Source organism: Caenorhabditis remanei, chromosome X, assembly GCF_010183535.1.
Source record: "Caenorhabditis remanei strain PX506 chromosome X, whole genome shotgun sequence".
Lineage (NCBI taxonomy): Eukaryota > Metazoa > Nematoda > Chromadorea > Rhabditida > Rhabditidae > Caenorhabditis > Caenorhabditis remanei.
The window spans coordinates 14,182,112-14,207,651 of record NC_071333.1 but is presented as its reverse complement, the minus strand read 5'-3'; the positions used below and the strand labels follow the sequence as shown (position 1 = coordinate 14,207,651).

Sequence of the window (25,540 nt, the reverse complement as noted above, 5' to 3'; positions counted from 1 at the left end):
CACTCAAAGAAACGTGGTTGATGGACTCACGGTTTACCTGCAAACGAAAATTTGAAATTAGATTAAGTGAAGCAGATGGGGAACAAGAAACGAGGAACAAAGAATAAGAAAAGAAGACGAAAAAGGGAATAGAAAGAGACATGTAGGTTGGTGGAGTGTTGCAAAGAAAGAGGTCCATAAAACAAGCAGTTGACCATCTGCTCCCTCAGGTTAGAGAATACATACATCTCCGAGGGAGGTCTTGAGCACCCTTCTCTTCTTTTTTGTGAGTATGAAGACTACAAACGGAGGCAATTTTGAACTACGAAGATGGATGCGCACAGAAAAACAGATAGGGGTGGATAGGAGAGAAATGTATGTGTGTATGTCGCAAGAGACGAGCAATTTCGGACTGGTCACTGACGAGCACAGCAAAAATCAATAACATGTAAGCAAAAAGGGAGACTCCCGAATCTGGCCACTGCGCAGAGAGAGGGAGTGAATTGGTGAGAAGACTTGTGTGTGCCAAATAGGGTTTGAAAAGTAGAAGTGTCGCAATTTTTGTGGCAGAAGAGAGGAAGGTCGAGCTGAGAAAACGGGAAGAAAATAAAAGAGAAAAAGAAGAGACGATGGGTACGCTTCTTCGTTTTCTTTTTTTCATCCTTTTTTCATTTTTTTTCTCTTCTTTTTCCAGTTAGTCTATCTTGTTTGTGCCAAAAACGAAAACAACAAATAATTCCGAAAAACGATGACTACACGTATTTTTTCAGTAATTTACATATTGGTTGTATTGAAAATGTTATTAGTTTAATATTTTTACAAACTACAGCAATTCTGAGTTCCAAAAAATAATTTTCAATTTTTTTCGTTGAAAATTCCTAGTGATTCGACAGAAACACAAAAAAATCCGTTGATAAGAACAATAATAAACAGATACAATGCTACACAACAGATTAGAGTCTGCAAACACCGCAAGAACTGTATTGCGTACAATGCGCATGAAGTGACGCACATGGGTGTTCAGAGGTGACGGATTAACGGGTTCTTATTTATTATCAGGTTTTTTACAGGTAAGAAAAAACTAACAAATGGATTCATGGAAGCGTCGTGGATAATTTTCAAGGTGATAGATAGTTTAGACAGAATCTAAAAATATTTAGTTTCTAAGAGTTAATTATCCTTTTAAACTACAAAAACAAAATCTAGAAAGTGCAACCTTTAAATAGGAGTCAGGTCAAAATTGTGCTCATTTTTGGACTGTGATTTGTAGCAGTTTAGAAAATTGGGTGATGACTCAGAAAACAAAAAATAAGCGACGCTCTCGTTGACACACATTGGTTCCAAACCGACTATTGCGAAATAAATTTTTGTGATGCGGCGGCCGATCGACGACCGTTTTGTCTTTCTGCATGCCGCCACAAATCGCTCATCATTCGTAAAAATGGAAAACGAGATGATGCGCCGCTTCAAAACGGCATCTATTTTCCGTTTTCGGAGGAAGCTCAATGGCTCATCGACTTCAATATGACGGAGAGGACCATGACGGAACAAAGGGTCGTTTAAAAGGGCAGAATGCATGTTTTGACAGGACACATTATTTTGGATAGGATTGGAGACAAACAAGAAGAAATATGTGAAACTACGATTTGTCAGAATGATGAATGCGATACATATATATCTTCTTGGAAGACAGAGAGAAATTGTGATGAATTAAATAAAGAATCAAAGGGAAATGTCATGAAAAACGAATTTTGAAGAAATAAATAGGTAGCAGATGTGAAAAAATTCTTCAATAGTAGTGAACGCTCTAATAATCAAAATAATTTTAAGTATGGACTGGAAGATTTGAATACAAAGAATATATGTTCTGTTTGGGTTCCTGCTTTTTTTGTTAATTTCACGTATCACATCACTCACCTAATAATTATTATCAAATTTTCCGATTAAAATTGCCGGACCATCTGTTTATCTCTCTAATTCTCACTTAAAATCGCTCTTTTTGCTGTTCCGTCTTGATTCGCCATCTTTTGTGTTGTAATGTGTGTATTACACCGCTTCCGATGAGGAGATAGAGAGATTGGAGGCTCGGAGCCTTGAAGTTGACTCGTGAGGTGGCACATCTTTAGTCCCTCTAGTTCATTGCCCTCAATTTTTGCTACATATTCTCTGATCTATTTGGAAAGAAACCGGAGATGTCGGTTACAAAATCGCATCATAACCTAGATGTGGTAAGTATGAATGAAATAGTTGTGTTGAAATATATTTAGTTTTTTGATCAAAAATATGTACTATTGATGATAAAATTGATACTCAAACTATGAAAATACTGCGAAGAAAAGATATTTGAAACTCACATTAAATGTTTATGGTTCAGTAGAGCGGTTCATTCAGAATGTTGGTGGAGAAAATGAAAATAAAATCAGAAATCAAAAATTGGAATTCAAATCTAATAGGAATACTTGCAGGTGCATCACGGGATAGTTCTGATCAGTGATGAAAACTCGACGTCTCGATCGTCACGACTACTTCTTTCAAAAGGTAGGAAAAAAGAAAAGCTAAGATGGGTGTGGAACGAAAGGAAAAAGAAACCATTAATTTCTGAGTGGAAGCATTTTTCACGTCTCTCATGGGGCCTATAAAATGGGCGAAGACTTTCTAGAAAAAAATAGGGAAGAAACGAAAAGGAAATTGTGCAATGACAGGCGCCTGAACTCTTCGTGTGAAAACTTTATTGCGCAGCTCATGGTGCGGAAATTGGCGTCTAGTATACAATTGAGTTGTTGAGAAAGACGTGCCGCTTCTCCAGCTTAGTTTTTTTTGTTCAGTTTCACATCTTTCCACAAAACTTTGAAGTTTTCGGAAAAGAAAAGAGTTTGGAAGAGAAAGGAGAAGAAACAAAAAGGATGAAAACTGAATGAATTATTGTCTTCCGTAACTTGATGTTGTGCCCTGTGCCCCAACGCCGTCTTTTTGCAGATGAATTATGTATTCAAGTCATCGATGATGGCACCGCCGAGCCCGAGGAGGCCAAAGATATTCTCATGGAAAACGCGACTCGGCAAGTCGTAATAGTCAAAAAGCCAGAATCGGGATTTGGTTTGTCAATCAAAGTAAGAACACAAATTGGAAATGTAAGACAAGTTTTAATTTCATTATTCAGGGAGGATCAGAAAATGCACAGAACATGCCTATTGTCATCTCCAAAATTTTCAAGGGATTGCCGGGTAAGGATTAATGAAGAAAACTAAAAACTTAAATAAAAACTAAAACTTGAGACTCGAACACTCCTATTTTTCCCTTTTTTTTCAGCTGACGAATGCGGCGAGTTGTTTATTGGGGATGCTATCGTAGAAGTTAATGGAATATCCATAGAAGGTGAGGAGGAAAAGAAGAAGAAAGCATTCTCCCTTCGACTTCATTAGCTCAGTTATTTTGTGGACCTCTCAAGGGAAATGAAGAGAAGTGAACTATAAAAAAACTAACTCCCTTACTTAGAAAGAGTCAAAAGTTTAGGAGCAGTTTTGATAAACACTAAAACTAGACGTGACTCTCTCAATCCAGGGAGTTAATAGAAAATATGAAAGAAACCAAATCCAACCAAATCGGTTTTCAGGCCAAAGCCATGATGAAGTGGTAAACATGTTAAAGTCAAGCGGAGACCAAGTGACTCTGGGTGTCCGCCATTTCACCCACATGACTCCCTTTTTAAAGTGAGTTTTGTTTCTGTCTAAGAGAGTTTTGGCAAGAAAGAGTTACTTCCATAGCCTTCCTTTTTGACGGACGTCCCGTGAAGACAAGGGAGACTAAAAATATGAAGCTGAAGATGAAAGAAAGTGAAGGAAAAGAAAAGAAGAATAAGAAAAAAAAGGGGAAAAAGAAGAAACATGAGAAGAAACAACATAAAACTGATGGATTAGAGTGTGGAAGAGCTGCGCGGGGTGGTTTTGTGAGGCGAAGCACGCGGAGCCTCACGCCATCCTCCCTGATGAATGCTTTTCACTGCATTTGAAATTCAGAAATAGCCAATGTTGGCACACTGCCAAGGGACAAACAATGTTAGATATAGTTGGGTCCTTTCTAAAAAGGGGAAAAGCGAAAAAGTTTGATGGTTAACCAAACATTCTTAGTTATTCCTAAAAACTAAAAGCGTTTTTTTTTCAGACCAGCACAATCACTCCAACCTGATAGCACTTTGGATCAGTTGTTCGATGGGAGAAGTACAAGGGTAAGAAGTCAAAATAGATAAAATTATATCCGCATCAAAACGGAACTGCCATTTCTATAAATTCTATAAATTCATTTTCCAGAGCAACAAAGCCCAGTCGGAGTCTCGATTTTCTGATTCGAAATGGCAGCAGCATATTGATGGACGCGAGAAGAAATGGAAAACATTGACTTCCTTGCCATTGGCAATGGCATATGTCACCAGATACCTTTGGGGAACTGACAATATCAGGTTCGCTTCAGATTTCCATTTCATATAAAGGAAGCGATGGGAAGAAACAGGGGACCAGAGTTAAATAAACAATGACTTGTAGATCCAACTCGTTTGAAGTCCGAGCTGTGGATGGGAGGTCTTCTGGAATTGTTCATTGTGAGGATACCTCTGCGTTGGAACAGTGGATTGCACATATTAGCAAACATATCTTGTCGTTGAATCATAAAAGCATCAAGATGAGCAATAAGTATCTGCACCAGAGTGAGCAGGTATAACAAAGCTTTAATGACATGTTTAAAATAGAAACATGTTTCCAGATTAGTTACATTGGATGGGTAAATGAATATCTCAACGACGATGACCAAGAAGAGTTGAAAATCCGCTGGCAACCTCGTTTCTTGATTCTCAAAGGCAGTGACGTCTGTTTCTTCGATGTTCCACCAGTATGACCATTTTTATGTTAGAGAAACTCACAAAATTGTTATTTTTTATTTCAGCTTAACTCCGAAGACCTCAATAAATGCGTCTACTTGTACAAATGCTATGATGTTGCTGTAAAACAAGTGAGTAGTGTTGAGTCTGCGAGCAAAATGATCTATTATGCATTATAGGTACCCAATACGAGTCCCAGACGAGACAAGAGAGACAACTGCTTCCTGATTGAAACTCCTATTCAAATCCCAAACCACTATTTGTCATTTGAATCTCCATCTGGTTTTGAACTATTCGAGCAGGCTTATTATCGTACTGTTTACAATACTGTTTCACAGATGCAGGTAAGTTTCTCGTTTGGGTTTCTGTGAATAAAATTATTGTGTTTAGTCCCGAACCTTTGCCTGCAACTTCGAAGGAAGACCAAGCGGAATTGTTTTTGACATCAAACAAGGAATCAGCCTGTATGATATTCCTACAAAGGTATCCTGCAGAGTGGTTGACTATTCTAAAGTTATTTTTCAGAGCTACATCTGGCAATACCGCTTTAGAGATCTGCAAGCTGTTGCGGATGATGGAAAGCTTTGTGTGCAACTATCGTTTTCGGATGACCGCTCGTTGAACTCTGACAAAATTGAAGTGAAAGTAAGAATTCCGTTTTATAATACCAGAACAATTAATAATGATATTTTAGGATATCGAGTGTGAAGACGTGGTCACCGTGGTGTTCAACCTTCATTCGTTTGTCTTGGCCAAAATTGTCTCAACTGATCCAGATTATTTGAAATCAAACAGATATGTTGGAAATGCTGAAGACTAAACAAGCTTAGTCAAATGTGTCTTGTATCAATGTTGATAATCTTAATCTTATATAAACAGTTTTGACTTTGATTTTCATTTTTACTATACAGTATCGTTTATTCTTTTAAAGAATTTACGTAAAACACATAAAATAATTAAACTCACTAATTCTTTTAGAATTAGACTTCACTAAAATCACAGATAAGTTGCTTCAAAAATGAAACAATAGAAAAACGCACCCAACAATGAAAAGCCGACCGGTTTTTGTTTGCCATGATATTGCACTTCTAACAATACTCAAAAACTCAAACAAAGTAAAATAGAGAAAGTATTTAGTTAGAATGGTCGATTTTTGACGGTTCATATTCTCCAAACGGGACCATTCTTTCGCGGAGAACTATCCATGCCAAAATAAGAAAGATGAACTGAAAATTGAGAGAATTAAAAAATGGAAATCTAAATATTTAATACTCACCGAGACAATGAGAATAAGCCAAGGGACAGATGGTCCATATAATGTATAGGTGTAACTCATTATTATTGGTGCAAACATACGTCCAAATGACCCAGCGGTTTGGTATATTCCTTGGTATGTTCCCTAAACAAGAGAAAGTTAAGGGGATAGCATAAAAAGAATTTTCTCACTTGTGGTCGAGGTCCAACAACTTTAGAAAAAAGTGTAGTCACAGTAATATTCATGAAGGTGAAGGCAACTCCAAATACCAGAATGTAACCAATGATGTATACCTAAAAACAAATCAGTGAAACTGACGCCAGACTTGAAAATAATTACTTACATATTGGTTTATTGTTTTTTGATCTGCACACCAACTATATTTGTTCAAATCACAATCAGCATGGCTTCCTAAAAATAATCCATCATTGAAATGTTACGTAAATGGAAGAGGTTCACCATTCACCATGATTTTCACGCTGCCACTATAAAAATTGTACGGATACGTTGCAATCAGCCATGTTAACGGCATAATCAATGAGATTAGAGTGAAAGTTCTGATTTTTACGCTGAAAAAGGTAAGTTTCAACATTATCTCATAAATAGTCACTAACTACTCTCGAATCTTTGTGAAAATGAAACAAATAAACATTGTAGCCGCAATCGATCCAGAAACAGTGTGTATTCCTGCATTTACAGTAACAGCTTCCTCTTTTTCATAGGAAAACATCATCATGAGGTAAGCAGAACCGATACTGGAACATAATTAACTTTATTTAATTGTTTCCATTCGTTACAGTTACCTTTCTGTTGTGGTATTGAGAAATATTTGTAAGAATCGTGTGAAGACGCATAATAAAATAGCAATGAAGTCTGGATTTCCGAGTTTCTTAGCCTGAAGATGAGGAAATAAAATTATACAGCGCTGGAACGAGAAGGAAAAGTGCATGCAGAACGAATTGCGAAATAACTGGGGGCCTTCCGCCTCTATTCAACCTCCTACAAACCTCACACCGATTTCGCCATAGCCGGACGCACACAATAGACATTTTTCTGGATATTTTTTGTTTTTGCAAGTATTGTGAATCTACGTGATTACTACTGGAAATCATGATGTGAGTTATGTTTTGGGTTGGTATGGTTTTTACAAGTGTTGGTGTTTCTACTATTATTCATGATTTCCAAATAGTGAAATGGAAAACATGAACTAAGTTTGGTATGCAATATACTAGTCCTACCATCAAGCGTAGAGCCCAGACCTACTATCTCATTGTCACCTACCGTCTTTTCTCCATTCTCCTCATCGTGCTTAACATCGTTCTCGTGTTTGATGATGTATTTCTCTTCAAATGCAAACTTGACAATTAATAGTCCAAGTCCATTCAGAATAAGACAAAACAATGCGGGACTTGAATAGATACTAATTGCCAGCCCCAGCACATTGATACCATCTGCTCCAAGTGGGGCAAAAAGGAGTTGAAGACCGGGACCAATCATAGTACCCATAGCAATACCACCTGATACACATGCAATTGCTCTTGATCTATCTTTCATAGTAGAAGCAGTAGATGCGTATGCTCTTAGCAGACTCATGTTTCCTAAATATTTTAAATTTAATATTAGTAATCTATTGTAGGTCATACCTGTTCCACCACCAGCAATAAATCTTGCAGCCATCATCACATAAAGATGATGACTCGGCCAGTATTGCAAACTCAGATAAGTCAAATTTCCACAAGCCATAATAAGAAATCCGACAATAAGCGGTAATCTGACTTGTCCGATCCTGTTACTCCACCACCCGAATCCAACCGAACAAATACATTGAGACACGCTGTATAACGCTACAACTACTCCAAAACTGCCTTGCTTCACATCAGGTTTGAGCTAAAATCTTGGGGTTTTTGAGTACAAATCAGATGGTTTCGCTTACCGTAAGTATATAGGGCCACATACTCGCAAAGAATATTGCAAACTGCGTGGCTTGTATGAATGAACATGCTCCTGCCATGTAAATGGACTTCCATGCTGTTGTCTCACTAGGTGTCTGAATAGAAACCACTTTTTTGTTGATAACTATCAAAAAAACTAACCGGCAGCATTGGTTCAGCGGGGTCGGTAAATGACTGACCGCTGCTCCCGTCAGGGGTTTTGTCTTCTGTTTCAGTTGTGTCTCCTCCCATTTCTGAAACTTATGCAAATCCCTAACTTTTCGGACAGATTAAGGGCGACTTTTGATGCCAAAAAGATGAAAAGTGTGATTGGAAAAAATACACGTCAGAGAAACAAAGATAGAACAGTGTGGGTTGGAAGCATTAGATGTACTTAGACAACTTTTAGGATATTAAATGACGTTTGGAAATATGTGGGCTCCGAGGAAGATGAAGTTACATTGGTGAAATGTGAGAGTTCGTGGATTTGAAAAAAACCGTTGTTATTATTATTAATCGTCTTTGAAGTTTTCATAAAGAACACTTATGTGATTTTTAAAAACATCGAAAAATCTCAAAATGGTCCAATATTTTTCCGCTGATGTTACTTGAACCATATGTAAAATTTTGCGGGAAATACGTATGCGATTGGAAATCGGAGGATTTCTAGAAGAAGTTTTTGAGAAAAATTGGAATTTGAAATTTAGTTGGATTATTTTTGGAGTATCCGAGAGGCTGACATTTTGTATGTTGGTAGTCACGTGTACCAAACGTTTTCGAAGATTATATAGAAAATCTTAAGTTTTCTCAATTTTTGGGATAAAGTCAATTATTGAGCATATTTTCAGATGTTGACGTCATAATAAAATAGTGTCGTATTTTTTGTAAATCACTACCATCAAACGTTTTGCGACTGTCCTAAGACCCTTCACAAACATACTCACTCTTACAGAAAATGCCTCTTAAAGTATTCAGAATCCCAGTTCCTCTCATTTCCATTTTTGTATGTCCATTTTTGTATTATTCTGTTGTGTGGTACATTGAATCTCACATTTATCAAAAATCAAACTATTGAGAAAGATCAGAAAGATAAACTAAAGATTGTGTTGACATATCTCCCATGATTTATGATGTCACCCTAATGAGCAAAAACATCCAAAGAGCAGCAAGTCTTGTTGTGTCCTGTCTCTGTTCATCATATCGAGTGAATGCGCAAATAAGCTCTTTCTGTTCTCAGTTTTCACAGTTTAACTAAACGCACTCTATTCTTGTTCATTGTTGTCCGAAGAAGTGTCACTTTCAGGAGTATCTCTTTTCCTCTATACCATTCTTCTTCGAGTGAACAAGAAAAGAGGAATCGAAAGAAATAGATCGTAATTCGCTGACTCATAACTTACAAATAGCGCGGACGCCAATGATACGCAGCAATCATCAGCGGAAACCGTGTTTTCTCTGATTTTTTTTTCTATCTCTGACCGTCTTCATTCTCAATGTGTCTACTTCTCACTAGGGATCTACATTATCCTATTCTTATTTCGAATTACGTTCACATTACGGTAGTGTGTCAAGTCTTTAGCATGAAGTCGTACCCTCCATTTATTGTTTTCCAATTACCCTTCTGTTCTGTCCAATCCAATTCTTGTCATTTCTATTATATCACCCTCCTTCTATTGATAGTCATCATGTTCTCATTCTGACTCATAGTCATTGTCTTCGTATTTCACAGTTTTTAAAATCGTTTCCTACACTTTTTTAACATGTTTACAGACCCTCCATTCACAACGGCGGCATTCACGGTTTCCACTTTTGGAGGCACTTGAGGCTCTCATGAGAGGAATCATTCTAGTTTTTGCTCTAATTATAAAACTTGCCGATGCTAATAGCTTTCTTCATGCCGAGATTGTGAGTTATTTATTGTAAAATGTATTAAAACTCAGAAACGGTTCAGGAAGATGATGTGGAGACAGAAATTAGTGATTGGAGTGAGGCGAAAACTGATGGGAAATTAAGGCTAATCACTTTTTTGATTGGGATTGATTCAGCCGTGGTGAGTTATCAATTTTCAGAAAATATACTTATAACTAAAAGTTTAAAATATGTAGTGTTGAGGTAAAATAAGTGTCCTTTAATAGGTTTTTTCAAAACGGTATTATATTTCAGACTAGATACTACAACTACGACGAAGCACGGATACGCTCAGCGTTAGTTGTTTTGATGCACACAGTTAATCAGGTACTCACCATACGCTTTATTCAACACAAAATCCTAATCATTTCAGTATTTCTACCCGCTGAACATCCGACTATCGATTATTGACATCTTGCCAGTGAAAGGAACAAATATGGGTCTTGATGATTTTACAGCATGGAAAAAGGAGCAAAGGAATTTAATAGAACACGATGTGACTGTTCTGCTAAGACACAATTATGAAGGAGGGATTGCTTATTCGAATGGAATTTGTTCAAAAAACAGCTTGATGATTTCTGGTGTGAGTTCAAAGTTCAGATATATCAAGTTACAACATAAAAAATAAATATAAAGTTTTCAAATAGTAATAAATCCATTGAAGTAACACAAATATCGTTTCTCAAAATAAATGGATATTTTGTTTATTTCTTGGTTGTTTACTGGCTGTGCTTTGAGAACGACAAAAGAATGCACATGATTATACTAGAGACCAAAAATGAAAAGCTGAATTCTAGAAATTTTTCAAACAATATAACCTTAGCTTAGATTTTTTTTAAGAATTTCAACATTTTAACACAAACTGTTCAAAATTTTCAGTTTTTCCCGGAAGCTACAATGAACAATGCCTGGGTATTCATGCATCAACTAGCCCACGTAATTGGATTAACTCACCAACAAAAATCGAAGTGCAAATGCAAAGCAGCTAAAGACGGAAGATGTTTGAAACTGCGGTAAGCTTAGAAAAAACTTCAATACGAGCACAAAAAATGCTCGAAACGTTGGGTGAAAGAAAAAAAGTATGAGAGACTTAGAAGAAAAAAGAGAAACAGCATCAAAGCTTTTCCGGCAAGCAAATATAAGAGATAACAAAGAACGAGAGCAGTTTTATATTCCTTTTTGTTTCAGCGGTTTTCCAGAATGCAGTGTTCAAGAAATGGTGAAGAAGTTGTCAAATCACAGCTGTCTATCACCACAGTCTCCTAGTTTTTCTTCCAACGTGCTTAGCCCAAAGAAAGGATCTCTGCCAGTATGTGGAAATGGGTTACAGGAAGAAGAAGAGGAATGTGACTGCGGACCAGAAAGGTATACCAGTTAAAGAAATTTTTTATGAGATTTCAAGCTCAAAACAAAATGAATTAAAAAAGAAAGTGGAACTGAAGTGCTAGCAAATAAACAAAAATCGAAGATTGAGACGAAAAAATTCGAAACAAAACGAAAAATTGGTACTCGAACTTTGTGTGCACATTGGAAAAGATGACGATTGGCTTTTATATTTGCTCTCACCTGTTATACTAATTACATTATCTTATCAGACAATTGTGCTCACATGTCTTTTTGAATCAAAAATCATTTCCAGATTCTGTGACAACATTTTGTGTGATGCCGTCAAGTGCAGGTTCATAGTGCAGAAGGCCTATCTGACCAATATGATTCCGATGGGATTTGCAGTTATTGCTTTTATCCTTGTTTTATTATTATGGTAATACAATCTTATTTCCAGATATCAAAGAACAATGCACTTTGTTTTCAGGAAATTTCTCATATTCCCTGTTTTTGCATCATTGTTCCAGTCACTTGCATCATTGCGAAAAACGGAAGTCGGAGATCAAAATGCAGAGAACCGAAATGACAATGAAAACTTGAATGACGTTGACGTCGAGCAGGCGCCAGTCAGAATGAGAGCTTCAAGGGACAGTGAACCAACGATACCTGTGGAAAATCGAAGAACACGGTTAAGTGATCTCTACGTTACAATGCGACCAATATCACGGTTTTGGGAGAAATTCAAGATACAGAAAGATGGATCGGCCGCACCCATTTAACCTTTATTCTATGATTTATCTTTACCATTGAAATTCATTCCGGTGTCTCCAAAATTACACGGGTTTAACTATACATATTTGTAGTTTGATTGAATAAAAAATGAAAATAATTTGTTCTAGCAGACATAGATTCAAGAAACATAGAAACCCTTGACATTGCTGCGTCAGTGACGCTTACGTTTTTTCAGCCACTTCAAAAAAGAGAAAAAAGAGAATCTGACATGAAAAACTTGGAAGAAGTTGGCAGAAAAAATGAAAGGAAAAGCCAAGGAAAAAGCGATATATAAAAAGATGAGACACTGGAAAAAGTCAATTGCCAGATGAGATCATACATCTTAATTTTATTCATTTTTACACTTCCTCTATTTATTTATTGTTGTCCAAATGAACCGACTGAGTTTCTTATCATTATTAAAGCATCCTATTATTTATCTGAGTATCAATGGGAGTCGGTCAAAAGTTTAGTGGGGAAGATTTCTGGATCAGTGAATTTGGGAAGAACCAATGAGGTAACATTATTTAAGATTTTGTCCAATTATGTCGAATTTTAGGCTTCTCAAATTGGGATTCACCTATATGATAATCTAAATGAACCAGTTCCCGTGATTAGCCTAGGTACTTATGGTAGAAGTTCTGATTTGAAAACAGCTGTAAGCAAGTTGAAATTGTTACCCTGTGGAACTTGGTGTGCCGAACAAACGCAAAAGACTGATGCAGAAGTGAGTGATTATCTAATTGCATTTGAAAAACTCTCAAACATTCAAATTCCAGCAAATAACATCAATTCTGACAAAGCAAGCATTCACTCGACCAGCTAAGATATTTATAATAACATCTGAATACATTGACAGTTATAGTCTACATACACTGGTCATGACAGCTAACAATTTGGTTATCCAACAAGTCATGATTCCACAATCTCCGGGTGTAGTCACATATGACGCTCCGTACTACAACTATTACCGTGCTTATTATGACACTTACAGAAGGTAAGTACTTTCTGATCTGTATTTTGTACAGATTTATTCTCAGATACGCCAATCGTATGGAACAGATATATCCTTACATGCATGTGGAAGTCCCTGCTGATCAGTATCCATTCGTCCAACAAAATGATCCTTATGGGAATTATGATTATAACACGTGAGTACAACCATCATATTTTTCTTGTTCTGTCAAGTTTATATTTACAGCTGGGCTAGTAGTACTTGCTATTCATTAATCGGGTGTCAAGAGTGTATGACTACGACAACCATAGCTGCGAACGTGGATAGTACTGCAGAAACAATTGAAAAATCGGAAGCCCCTGAAACTTCGGAAACATTGGACACATCTGAGACAGTGCATTCTGGGGACTCTAAAAGTAATGGAAACGTCATTGATCCCAATACAAAACTGTCTGCGGAACTTGTTACTCAAAACATTATATCTCAAACGACATCACCTTCTGAGGACTATGAGTATGAAATCACTGCGGACCCGCCGGGAAGTAAGCACTTTTTGTTTTTGTTTTTACTATTGTTTTACTATTACTGTACTTCATAAATATCTCTTTTTATATCGTATTTCTCATTTTTTGCAGTGAAGATTGACAAGACCCCCCTGCTGGACGAAGTGAACGAGAAATCAGTCAGCGACGAAGATCTTATATAAATTAATTTTTGGTTTCCGTTTTGTTCCGCAATGAATGATATCTTTTGACTTTTTACCATCGCCCGGCCACTCTGACACTTGTTCGGGAAATCATAAAAAGACAGATTGAACAACTGCGCGTGTATCCGCATTGTCGGGAGGACGCCGGGAGATACATGACGGTTGTATCCCTGCGTAGTCACCCTGACCTATTTTGCTTTAACCCTCTCGATCCTCTTCAACGGCTTGTACTGACTATGACTTTTTGATTTTCTGGGTTGATTGAATCTTCGGAAAGCAGCATTCGGGAATGATGACGTGGAATTTTAATTTTTCAAGAAATTTTTCAATTATTTTTTAGATCAAAAACATGATTATTTATACTACTCCAATAAACTTCTCAAATTAATTGTTTCATGTTCTTATATTTTTATTCCAGAAATGTATAGCAGTTGGGCATGGAAAATATGGAGCACGCTGGGAGTTATTTTAAGAATATTGTTTATAGACATTCCATCTGATGCCTATCGGTTTCTTAATCTTCGCCAAAAAGTGAGTTCCAGTTTTTTATACTCTCCAACTCCATAGAACAAAGCGCAAAAATCAAAAATTATTACAGAACGTACAAGGTCAGACAGTAGTAATTACTGGTGGCGGATCAGGTCTGGGACGAGCGATGGCCTTGGATTTTGCCAAGAGAAAAGCAAAAGTTGCGATAATTGACGTGAATAAGGTATGAGGGAATGTAGGAAACGCTTCCAAGTGTTATGAAAAGAACTTTCAATTTTTTCTAGGAAGGAGGCATGGAAACAGTGAAACTAATCGCTGCGGAAGGAAATCTAGCCAAGTTCTGGTTTTGTGATATTAGTGATGTAGAGGAGATGAAGAAAACAGCACAGGATATTGAAATGACTTTTGGTATGGAAACTGAGAATAGGGATGGTTTTTCTGATAAGTGTCGGATTTCAGGGGACGCTGACATTGTTATTTGTAATGCTGCAATTCTTTCATTCACTTCATTTATGGAGATTTCCAACGAGCTACTCAGAAAGTGTCTGGACGTTAACATTTTTGGAACAATAAACGTAAGTAGTGAGAAAACTGAAATAGATCGCAAGTTGAAAAAAAATCAGTTATTGTGAATCTTGTACAATTCAGAAGGGCTTGAGTCTAATCTTGCGTTTCAGACTATCCGAGCTTTCCTCCCAAAAATGGAGAATCGAAATGACGGTCATATTGTATGCGTCTGCTCTATTGCTGGATGGTCCGGTGAAACAATGGGACTCTCTTACTGGTAACACTTGATCCTATCTCTATCCTCTTTACATTTTTATTCAGCACAAGCAAATTCGCTGTTCGTGGAGCCATGGAATCCTTACAAATGGAGTTGAGAGACAGAGGATTAGAAGGAATCAAGACAACAACGGTTCATCAATATTATTCCAGACCTCCCTAATAAAATATTATATATTCCAGCTATATCCATACTTTGCCAGGACACCAATGATACTGGAAAACAACATGAGACCGACTTGTACTTGGTTCCCATTCATGAGTGTGAGGTCCTGCTCCAGAAGAATGGTAGACTCGATTCTGAAAGAGAAAGTTCACGCGTTTGTCCCCTCATATATCACTCTTATTCCATTCGTTAAAAAGTAAGTGTTTAGTATAAGATTCTATTAAAAATCATATGGATTGCAATAATTCATCAATTTCCGTTCAATGCGCACTTCCGTTTTCAACAGAGATCTCTAATTCATCCTTTTTCGAAATATTTCAAATAGTAATATTTTCAAATACTGAGAATAACTATGAGAAAAAATCTTTTGTTTTTCTTCCACCCATATTTTTATCTTCTATACGATTTCTATTGTACATACAGCCTGACGAATGCGCAGAAAGAGCTTCCCGGCACACACCTCGTGTCTGCGTGTCTTTCTTTTGTTGCTTTCTTTGTTATGGAGGTCACTTACTATTGATTTGGATAGTACCTTTGCGACTTGCCATTGCCTATCGCTACTGTAGAATCAAGAATAGAGAGAATGTACTTTTTTGATAGAACCTCACTTGTTTGTGTTTTCTACTGGCTAGAGTCTAGCTAACCAATGATAAATTGATAAAATGTGATGTTTCAATTCAGTTTCTGCTCTCTTCAAGTTTGCCGGTCACTCCGTAACTACTTGGGTGTCAAGTATTCAGCTTCTGATCCGTCTCTTTGCAAACTTCGACTCATCGAAATGTCAGATTTCTTCAGAATTCCACAACTATTCTGGTGGTTTATTATTGTACCGGCATTGGCAGTGAATTATGTAAGTATTTGAAGAAAACATGTAATAGAAGCGGAAAAGCATGTTTGTGGCACAATATAAACGTGCATGAAGCGAATATCGATGTGTTGTCACGTTTTGTCTCATAAAATACGAAATTCTAACAGAAAATTATGTAGTTTTTACTATTTTTTAATATTTTTGCAACAAACTAAAGTTTCAGATCAGCTATGCCCATCCGGAAGCTGCTCTTTACATCCCAGTCATCGGAACTTTTGTTCATTACATCGGAACTCAATATCCATACGTCGCCATGCTAACAAATCTCTTCGCTCTCGTCGCCCATGCAGGAGAAGCACTTTTCGCTCTTTACCTGTGCCATAAAGCCAACATCAGGTGATTTTCTATATTTTACTCTGATTAACTGTCATTATTTCAGTTTTGCTTCAACTGCCAAGTGGACTGTGCAGACATTTATTCTTGGATTCCCATCTCTCTCCATTCTCAGCCATTACGAAGCGAAACAACGAAAAAATAATTGACTAACTGTCGAAAACGTGCCTGTAAACGCTTAAAATGTGATGATGTCTTATTTTTTCTGTGAAAATTCAATGAACAACCACTTGCTTATCAAATAACACAACGAAACACTCGGTAACAAACAACGAAGGCGAGACACTACATGCGGCGAGAGAGACGCAGAGAAAAGCAAACGCGCTCCTCTGAGACAAGACAGTGCGATCTTGGGCGACCCCGCGCAGAAATGTTGTTTTGTTGTTGTATGAGGGAGGAGGAGGCTGTGGTTACTGGTCAGTGAGCCAGTCAGTCCTCATTTTTTTTACCCGTCCGAGACGATCCACCTATTGATTTTCCCTCATTTGCCCTTGCCCCTAGATACAATCGGACCTCCAACGCAGTAGTTGCTTATGTTCTTGGTCGGCACGGTTCTTTTTTGCATTTGCCTGTTTTTCTACTCAGTAATTCACGTGAAAATTGAGAAATCAAGAAAAACGTGCAGACTGGACTCTGAAGTCTCTTTCAGAGTCCGCATTGTAACATTTCTGAGGTCTTCTCAACTCAAACCTATCCCGGCATTTTCTCTCAACCCGATTTTCTCGATTTCTCTGCGTGTGTGTGTTCAGAGGACGAATACGTGCAAAAACGCACAAAATGGGCAGTGAGCGGGACAACTGCGCTTTGGGTCCATCAGAAAGAGAAAGAAGAGATAGACAACTTTTGTGAAAATCTTGTTGCGAGAGAGAGGGCACCGCTCTTCTTGCTCTTCTCGTTTTTCTCTCTTCAGGCTATTTGCTTCATTGCTCACTGGCCAGCATGTTTTTGCATCGGTTATGCAGGTTTACGTGTTTTTCACTCATAACCAATAACGAGAGTTCGCTCACCTTCATTTTCACAATTCGGTGTTTATCATTTCACTGACCGGCCGAATCAACTAGCGACCGTGCATCTCTTATCTTTCTTATTGCAGTTAGATAGAAAACTGTGTTTTTCTTCTCCATCGTCTTTTTTCTTTCCGTGTACCAAAAATAGTTGTTTCGACGATTCATAAACAAAACATTTGTATTCCAGGTTGAACCATGCTCCGTGCTGCCTCTAACTTCCGCGCCGTCGCCAATCGTGGTCTTGCCGCCAGTGCAGCTGCTACCAGACCAGGAGTGTAAGTTCATTACCATCATCTCAACCTACTCAGACAACCTTCTTCAATTTTAGACCAAGAGATGAGCGTGAAGGAAAGGAAATCTACACAACCGTTGGAATCGATCACAATGAGCCAAAGTTCGACAAGATTCTCATCGCCAACAGAGGTAAGAATTTTAAAAACCAAGAATTCCACTCAGTATATTTTGATTTTCAGGAGAAATTGCCTGCCGTGTGATCAAGACCGCTAAAGCCATGGGAATCAAGACAGTCGCCGTTCACTCAGATGTCGACAGCAACTCCCTTCACGTCAAAATGGCCGATGAAGCTGTCTGCGTGGGAGAGGCTCCAACTGCCAAGTCATACCTTCGTGTCGACCGTATCCTTCAAGCCGTCGAAGACACTGGAGCTCAAGCGGTAAGGATTTAAAAACAACTTGTGTGATGCTAAGCGATGGAAAAATAATACGTAAATTAAGGCGGTCGTTTCAAAAATCTAGCGTTTCTGGTGGTTAGAGTCTGAAAAATCACTCTATGTCTCTCATTCACTGCAAATTAGTTAAAATACCTGAATTTTTTGTCAAACACTGGGGTTATCCGATACTAATAGCTAGATTCAGATGCAAATCATCAAATCAGTTCCTTTACGCACCTTGACTTCCCGCTGCTAAACTCTTTCAATCAATACAGTTACCATTGAACATTTTGAGGTTATCTAACCTGTATGCGTTTCTGTTGTTCACGTGATATTCACTTATTTGCACTACAAAACGCAGAAAAACAACAATTCACTGACATGGCAGATGACCCTCGTCTCTCCAAACTTTTCTTCATGTCTTGCCTGTTTCTTTTTCGAAAAGTCAAGTCAAATGATGAGAGATAGATTGCAGCGAATGATCTCTTGTTGATCGCCAGGCTAAAAGTTCAATTCGTTTTTCTTACAGGTTCACCCAGGATATGGATTCCTTTCGGAGAACACCAAATTTGCTGCCGAACTCGAAAAGGCTGGAGCCAAGTTCATCGGACCAAACTCCAAGGCTATTCTTGACATGGGAGACAAGATTCACTCCAAAAAGATTGCCACCGCCGCTCGTGTCAGCATGATTCCAGGATTTGACGGTGAAATCGCTGATGAGGATATGTGTGTGAAGGTTTCCCGCGACATTGGATACCCAGTCATGATCAAGGCTTCTGCCGGAGGTGGTGGAAAGGGAATGCGTGTTGCCTGGAACGACAGGCAAGCTCGTGAGGGATACCGTCTGTCAAAGCAAGAAGCTGCTTCTTCCTTTGGAGATGACCGTATGCTTGTCGAGAAGTTCATTGACAATCCAAGACACATTGAGATGCAAATCCTTTGTGACAAGCATGGAAACGCTTTGTGGCTCAACGAGCGTGAGTGCTCCATCCAGAGAAGAAATCAGAAGGTTATCGAAGAGGCTCCATCAAGCTTCGTGCCACCAGAGATGAGACGTAAGATGGGAGAGCAAGCCGTTCAGCTCGCTAAGGCTGTCGGTTACGACTCTGCCGGAACCGTCGAATTCCTTGTTGACTCTCAGAGAAACTTCTACTTCTTGGAGATGAACACTCGCCTTCAGGTAACATAACTGAATGCTAAAACTCACTCTAATCAAAATAATAATTCCAGGTCGAGCATCCAATTACTGAATGCATCACCGGTATTGACATCGTCCAACAAATGCTTCGCGTCGCCTACGGACACTCGCTTCCAATCACCCAGGAACAAGTTCCACTTAACGGCTGGGCTTTCGAGTCTCGTGTCTACGCTGAGGATCCATACAAGGGATTCGGTCTCCCATCTGTCGGACGTCTCTCCAAATATGTTGAGCCACGTCACGTCGAAGGAGTCCGTTGTGATTCTGGAATCCGCGAGGGATCTGAAATCTCCATCTACTACGATCCACTCATCTGCAAGGTTGGACATTGAGATAAAATTGAATAATTGTTAACTCACATTGATATTATTTCAGCTTGTCACACACGGAGACAACCGCGAGCAGGCGTTGAACCGTATGCAGGAGGCTCTTGACAACTACGTCATCCGTGGAGTTACCCACAACATTCCACTTCTTCGTGATATTGTCCAAGAGAAGAGATTCCGTACCGGAGACATCACCACCAAATACCTTCCAGAAGTCTACCCAGAAGGATTCCAAGGAACCGTCTTGACAGCAAACGAGCAGGAAACTGTCATCGCTTTTGCCGCCGCTCTCAACGCTCGCAAGTTGGCTCGTGCCAATCAATTCTTGAACCAAGACAAGCAACGCAGCACTCACGTGGCTTCCTTCTCGAAGACCTACAAGTTTGTCTCGTCGCTTCCAGTCAAGGAGGGAGAACGTGCAACAGAGCATGCCGTTGAGGTGTCATTTGTCAACGGAGACGCCAATAAGGCCAAGGTTCTCATTGGAGGAAAGACTGTCGAAATCAGTGGAAACCTCAGCTTGTCTCTTCCAGTCAACTCAATTGAGGTCAACGGAGAGCACATTACCACTCAAATCGTTGGAAAGCGTGCCGGAGAGATTACTGTCCTCTACAAGGGAACTCCATTCAAGGTGAAGGTTCTTCCTGAACAAGCTGTCAAGTACTTGCAGTACATGAAAGAGAAGGCCAAGGTTGACTTGTCCACCGTTGTTCTCTCGCCAATGCCGGGAGCCATCAAGAACGTCAACGTCAAGGTAATTTTTAAAATCACTGAACTGGTATTGAAATAATTAAATTTTCAGCCAGGAGACATGGTTTCTGAGGGACAAGAGTTGGTTGTCATGGAGGCGATGAAGATGCAAAACAGTCTTCATGCTGGAAAGACTGGACGCGTCAAGGCTGTCAACGTCAAGGTCGGAGCGACTGTCGACGAAGGAGAGGTGCTCGTTGAGCTTGAGTAAATCCCATCGGATGGCTATCATCTCACTTATTTTGAATCCTCGTTTTCAATATTCACTATGTTTTTTGTACAATTAAAAGCCATCCTCATCTGGTATAGAGATTGATAAGTTCACTCGCATTTTATCGCTATTTAAGCCATATTTATACTTTTTGTTTTGTCTGCCATAAAACTTCCTCCCCCCTTTCTCTCAACTGTTGTATTCCATTTAACACGGACGTATTTCAAATTACACCATGTTTGTTTTCAAAAGTATTATGTAGAAAATAAATTTTGTAGAAGAAAAGTTTATAACAATGATGGAACATATCAGAAAACCAAACTGACAGCAAAGGAGAAGAAAAAAGAGAAAAGTTCGTGACTTGTTCCGTGTTGGAGCAGAGAAATTATATCTCCGTTATTCTTTCTTCTTTTCATCTCACTGACATGAAGAAGAGAGGTCGGTTGTCTTCTCTCTTAGGCATCGCAATGATTTGAATATGTCTGAAACGTTTTTCTTCTTCAGCCTGCAGAAACCAACATCAACATTTCTTCGAATAACCTATCATTTCATTGAAACTTCTACAAAACAAAAATATTTATTAGACCACTTTTTCGTCAGAGAAATAAAACGTCAGAACTTGTTTCTCTTTTTTGTGTCTTATTCTTTTTCGATTCGATACATTCATTCCAGCTCTGGTATTTGACAAAAGATAAAAATAGAGCGATGCGAGGCGAATAATGTTCCGTCGATGTCCGCACTTTTGTCTGTGATCTCATCAACACCCTATCCAGTTGCATTTGCGATGACACAGTCTCATTTCATTATTCTGAAGAAAAATTGGCAAAAAGACGAGTTGAGAAGAGAAGATGAAACAGAAAAAAAGGAGAAGGAGAAGAAGAAGACGAAGAAGAAATAGAAGGAGAAGAAGAACAAAACGTTTTGTCTCCCCCCATCTCTTCTTCCAGTTTCTTTTTCGCCCATTTTCCTTTTCTTTTCAATCCCATTTTCACTCATCTTTCTTCGTTCTCAAGTAATGCCCACTTTGATACATTTGTTCTCCTTTACACTTCTTATTTTTTTTGTTTCTAATCGGACTTTTTCTTCTACAGGTAGCCATGTCGGACAATTCAAGCAACCCTCAAGAAGAACCAGAAGACGATACCGCACAAGAACCAGAGGAAGACAACGACGATGATTACTGTACCGCCTGTCTGGATTTCTTGGTGGAGCGTAAGAACCCACCATCGTGTACCCACGGATACTGTATCCGTTGTTTCTACTGTAAGTTCCTTCTCAAAGTTTGTCGAGACCGTCTCTCAATCAGTCAGTATAGATTTTTCATTTTTGGTCACGACGTTGATGACACAATTTAACAAACCCCTGAACGCTGATTTTGAGAACTGGTTTTTAAAAGAAGAACTAAGTTACTGTATTCGATGTCTTATCAGTTTGAATCATTGTACTCATCTTCTTAATTTACAGTGTTGATCTCCCGAAGAGACAACTGCCTCATCTGCAACTGCGCCGTGTATGACATCGACCGCGTTTTCAAGGACTTGCGGAGCCAAGTAAATATTGAAGCTAATAAGACACCATATAATCGTAATGGCGGGCAATAAATAACCTTTTTTCTGTAAATGTTACATGACATGCGATAAAGGAATTATGAAAAATCACGGATTGGATATAAATTGTGTTTTTGACATATTATGGATAAAAAGTTTTGCTCGTAAAAATTGGCATGTAGTTAAAAAAAAGGGTTCCAATATATGAGTATAAAATATGAGTATACATTCGTGTAGTCGGTGTACTACATTAAGGGAAACTATTTTGTAAAAGAAGAAATGATGTAAGTTCTTTTCATATCTTTTGACGTTTTGTCTTTTTTCTTGTAGAAAAAGGTTATTTCTTCTCCACAATTTTTCTACAGATGGAGGTTTTGGTCTTATCTCAGATTTAAATATATGATAACAGTGATGGAGTGTGAAGGACGGTCAAAGTGTGGGTACCCTAATTCGTCCCCTAGATTAAAAATGGAAAGTAGGAAAATTGAATTTTTGTTGTTTAATGGATACTGATTAAGACAATGAGACTGATTGCAATTAAAAGTATGCAACTACTATAGAAAAACCACCATTACCGTATCTGAGTACAAAGGCATATCTGATTAGTTTCGAAATTGAGAAAACATTTTTAAAAATTAGTTTCAGGTAGCACGAAAAAACTTTCTCTCTTTCGATTATTTGTATTTTGAATCAGAAAAACAGATCTTCTCATTAATTAGTGACCTCATAGACTTCTGGAATTAATCAAAATTATTTTCGTTTTTGTATTCTGCCCTGCGTCAACCTTCAGCATCAAAATGTACCATGGCATTTTAGAGAATTCCGTGGGAGTCTGTCTCCAATTTGTGCTCTTCATCACTATTAAATGATGATACCGTTAATATTTCACAATTCTTCCTGGAGGTTTCAAACATCTCGAATAGACTTTTGTCAGTTTGTATCCATCCGAATCATCGTGAATCAGAACACCCGAGTTCGAACGTCTCGTGTCTGTCCGTCCCACCCTAAATGGTGTAGTACTAGTCAGAAACATTCAACTTTTTGTCTGGATTTAGTTTTTATTTGTAGGAGTTCTTTTTTTTCAGGTGGCACTGGCCGGTAGTACCAGTGTACCAATAGGTGAGTATAAATACTGGTGCATCCGTTCTTTACAATCATCCAGAATTCCCCTTTCACTTTTTTTGGCTTTCAGTTTTCTTTCTCTCTTTTTCGTTTAATTTCTTAAATGGGTTGTGTTGGCTGACCCGCAGATAATCTACTTGAATATTCGCTGTGTGGGGAAGGGAACAGCTGAAATTATGCGTATTGTGGTCAAAAGAAACGAGCAACGCTCTGGCAGAGAGCGTTAAAATTTGCGCCCGTCTCAATTTAATAAACATTGATTATTGCACAACCCTCTCCTTCTTCTCTTCGACTCCAACTAACGGAATGAAGCCTAATAGAAGTCAAATTTGTGACTAGTGGTCAGTGAGCAAGGAGGTCTCTCTCTCACGCGCGGCGTCATGCGGAAAGAGAGATGCTCCCTGAGCACGCGCTGTTGCGCAACCCTGTAATTGAAGGAAGCGGTCCCTTCGAGGAAAGAGTATCGAGAATTGGGAGAGAAGAGATATGAACATCCGCGCGGCTTTCATATTCTCGGTTTTTATTAATTGCCAAAGCGGCTCATGCGGAATATCGCATTTCAAATCTCGCGCAACTTATAACGCAATGAATGCAATGGTAATAACTTGGGAAGTATAGAAGCTCTTGGGATTTGTCAACTCAAAGGATATCTGAAGTTTGTATAGGAGCAAAATGGTGTTTCAAAGAGAGGAAGTGTTCGAAAGACGTACCTAAGGAATGGATATGGTGATGGTCCCCTAAAAATTGGTGGAACGCTCATTTCCACGTATTCAATCTCCCTCGATGAACGGATGTCCGCTTACAATGTTTTTGCTATACGAATCTTCATTTTCCTCTCCCTTTTTTGTTGTGCTGATGCTCTTGGCAGTTGGTCCATCGTCCGTCGGTCGACGTGAGGTGAATAAGGAGAACCAGCAAAAAAGAAGCAGCGGAAGACAAGGATTATGTGTTCCATCGGTGAACAAGAAAACGCGAATGAGGACGACATTCAAAATTGGATGCAAAAAATAAGGAAAACGCTTTTCGTTCCGCTCTCGGACTCGTATGATATATGCATTTGAAATTGACTGGGTTCACTCGTCAATGTTTCACATTTCGTCCGGATTTGCAATGTTTGTTTCCGCGTTCAATCTTTTTGGATTTGAAAATTGAAAACACTATTTTTCAATTTTTGGGGTGCTCGTTAGAATTTTAGAATCTGACACTCACTAATTGCCAATTATTTTTTCCACTTAAAAACAGTCCCTCTTCTGACTCTTAGTTCGCCCTAAAAGTGCAACCAAAAGTTCACTCGTAAATTTGAATATGAATTTCCATTTTCATAACACGCACACGTATTGTTATCATTGTGTGTTATGTTAGGCGTTTCATAGCTGAATCCAAACAAATAAGCATTCAACTCGACTTCGCGCGTGAATGTTAAGGGTTGGTGATAACCGCTGTTTCATGTCTTGACCGTTTCAATTCGTACTGTGTATACACAACGGTATTCCTTTTTTTGCGTCCCTGTCCAGAACTGACCCCGCCCTGATGGAATATATTTGAATCAGGGGAAGATTTGTCTGCTGTTTAAAATGACTGGTGAATCAAACACTAATTCTCGGGGCTGGAGGAATTCGGCGGGACGAATTCGGCTCTGAAAATGAAATTAGGACGAATCATTCTGCCAATGTTCATCCTGGTCCCCGTCTTCCTTCAGAATTCTCGTTAGTGTATGCGTTCAATTTAGCGATGGCGCAACGGGTGGTCACTTGTCCAGACAAGAAGGTCCCATTGGCAATTTGAGATGGCCGAGACAAGAGTAAGAGAGAAAACGGGACCCTTTTCTCTCCGTGACTTCTCTGCGTCTTCACGAACTGACCATTCTCTTCAAGTTGCTCCTCTTCAAGACTTCTCTCAGTGGTCCCTCTGAATTTGAGTCTGAATGCTTTCCCGCGCTCCTTCTTCAGCGCTTTCGCTCCTCCCTCTCATCTCAAAAATTCGCGTGCTTTTCTAAAAACACTTTCGTTTCTCTGCCATCTCCGACGCGGAAAACACAAATAGCCATTCTCTCGTCCGTGTGTCTCTGCCGTCTATAATTCAAGAGTGTGCGTTCCAAAGATCGTCATTCACAATGATGACGGGTCAGCTCACAAAATGGAGGTGACATCGTTAGCCGTCATTGTGTGTGTGAAGGTCGAGGTGGCAAGGAGAAGAGAGTCGCGAATTTTTGAACGAAATTCTAGATGATGCTATGGAAAGTTGACACCCTCGCGGAAAATGCCGCGGAAAATGAGAAGGTTTCGCAACATTGCTACACCGGAAGTAAACGTTGACTATGTTATTCAACTAAAAAAGTGAATACGCGTAGGAGTCCGCAAAGGTGACCGGAT

General features: G+C 38.8%; 6 protein-coding genes across 6 annotated transcripts; 5 read left to right on the top strand and 1 right to left on the bottom strand.

Moving 5' to 3' along the window:
• Nucleotides 1–2,918: 2,918 nt before the first annotated feature.
• On the top strand, nucleotides 2,919–5,669 carry GCK72_024824 (uncharacterized protein; the record flags this gene model as incomplete). Its single annotated transcript, XM_053736072.1, has 13 exons — nucleotides 2,919–3,089; nucleotides 3,140–3,203; nucleotides 3,289–3,354; nucleotides 3,593–3,689; nucleotides 4,141–4,204; nucleotides 4,287–4,435; nucleotides 4,518–4,686; nucleotides 4,735–4,860; nucleotides 4,915–4,980; nucleotides 5,029–5,193; nucleotides 5,240–5,332; nucleotides 5,375–5,494; nucleotides 5,544–5,669. The coding sequence occupies 13 exons, from the start codon at nucleotides 2,919–2,921 to the stop codon at nucleotides 5,667–5,669; spliced, it is 1,476 nt and encodes a 491-aa protein (XP_053579638.1).
• A 313-nt stretch (nucleotides 5,670–5,982) lies between these two features.
• On the bottom strand, nucleotides 5,983–8,287 carry GCK72_024823 (uncharacterized protein; the record flags this gene model as incomplete). The annotated part of the gene is made up of 11 exons (XM_053736071.1): nucleotides 5,983–6,075; nucleotides 6,126–6,248; nucleotides 6,296–6,397; nucleotides 6,448–6,515; nucleotides 6,564–6,673; nucleotides 6,719–6,859; nucleotides 6,908–6,999; nucleotides 7,386–7,702; nucleotides 7,748–7,991; nucleotides 8,038–8,151; nucleotides 8,198–8,287. The coding sequence occupies 11 exons, from the start codon at nucleotides 8,285–8,287 to the stop codon at nucleotides 5,983–5,985; spliced, it is 1,494 nt and encodes a 497-aa protein (XP_053579637.1).
• A 1,575-nt stretch (nucleotides 8,288–9,862) lies between these two features.
• Nucleotides 9,863–13,698, top strand: GCK72_024822 (uncharacterized protein; the record flags this gene model as incomplete). The annotated part of the gene is made up of 13 exons (XM_053736070.1): nucleotides 9,863–9,937; nucleotides 9,984–10,082; nucleotides 10,196–10,267; nucleotides 10,314–10,523; nucleotides 10,820–10,953; nucleotides 11,129–11,305; nucleotides 11,580–11,702; nucleotides 11,754–11,959; nucleotides 12,661–12,764; nucleotides 12,817–13,034; nucleotides 13,078–13,188; nucleotides 13,239–13,534; nucleotides 13,628–13,698. The coding sequence occupies 13 exons, from the start codon at nucleotides 9,863–9,865 to the stop codon at nucleotides 13,696–13,698; spliced, it is 1,896 nt and encodes a 631-aa protein (XP_053579636.1).
• A 420-nt stretch (nucleotides 13,699–14,118) lies between these two features.
• Nucleotides 14,119–16,486, top strand: GCK72_024821 (uncharacterized protein; the record flags this gene model as incomplete). The annotated part of the gene is made up of 10 exons (XM_003118292.2): nucleotides 14,119–14,229; nucleotides 14,297–14,410; nucleotides 14,472–14,595; nucleotides 14,647–14,762; nucleotides 14,865–14,971; nucleotides 15,016–15,103; nucleotides 15,154–15,332; nucleotides 15,818–15,986; nucleotides 16,168–16,340; nucleotides 16,384–16,486. The coding sequence occupies 10 exons, from the start codon at nucleotides 14,119–14,121 to the stop codon at nucleotides 16,484–16,486; spliced, it is 1,284 nt and encodes a 427-aa protein (XP_003118340.2).
• Nucleotides 16,487–17,539: 1,053 nt separating this feature from the next.
• GCK72_024820 (uncharacterized protein) lies at nucleotides 17,540–20,499 on the top strand (the record flags this gene model as incomplete). The annotated part of the gene is made up of 7 exons (XM_053736069.1): nucleotides 17,540–17,619; nucleotides 17,673–17,767; nucleotides 17,818–18,017; nucleotides 18,544–19,194; nucleotides 19,245–19,532; nucleotides 19,588–20,292; nucleotides 20,341–20,499. The coding sequence occupies 7 exons, from the start codon at nucleotides 17,540–17,542 to the stop codon at nucleotides 20,497–20,499; spliced, it is 2,178 nt and encodes a 725-aa protein (XP_053579635.1).
• A 1,097-nt stretch (nucleotides 20,500–21,596) lies between these two features.
• On the top strand, nucleotides 21,597–22,100 carry GCK72_024819 (uncharacterized protein; the record flags this gene model as incomplete). The annotated part of the gene is made up of 2 exons (XM_003117497.2): nucleotides 21,597–21,762; nucleotides 21,964–22,100. 2 exons carry the CDS (start codon nucleotides 21,597–21,599, stop codon nucleotides 22,098–22,100), a joined length of 303 nt encoding a protein of 100 aa, XP_003117545.1.
• Between the last annotated feature and the right edge of the window lie 3,440 nt (nucleotides 22,101–25,540).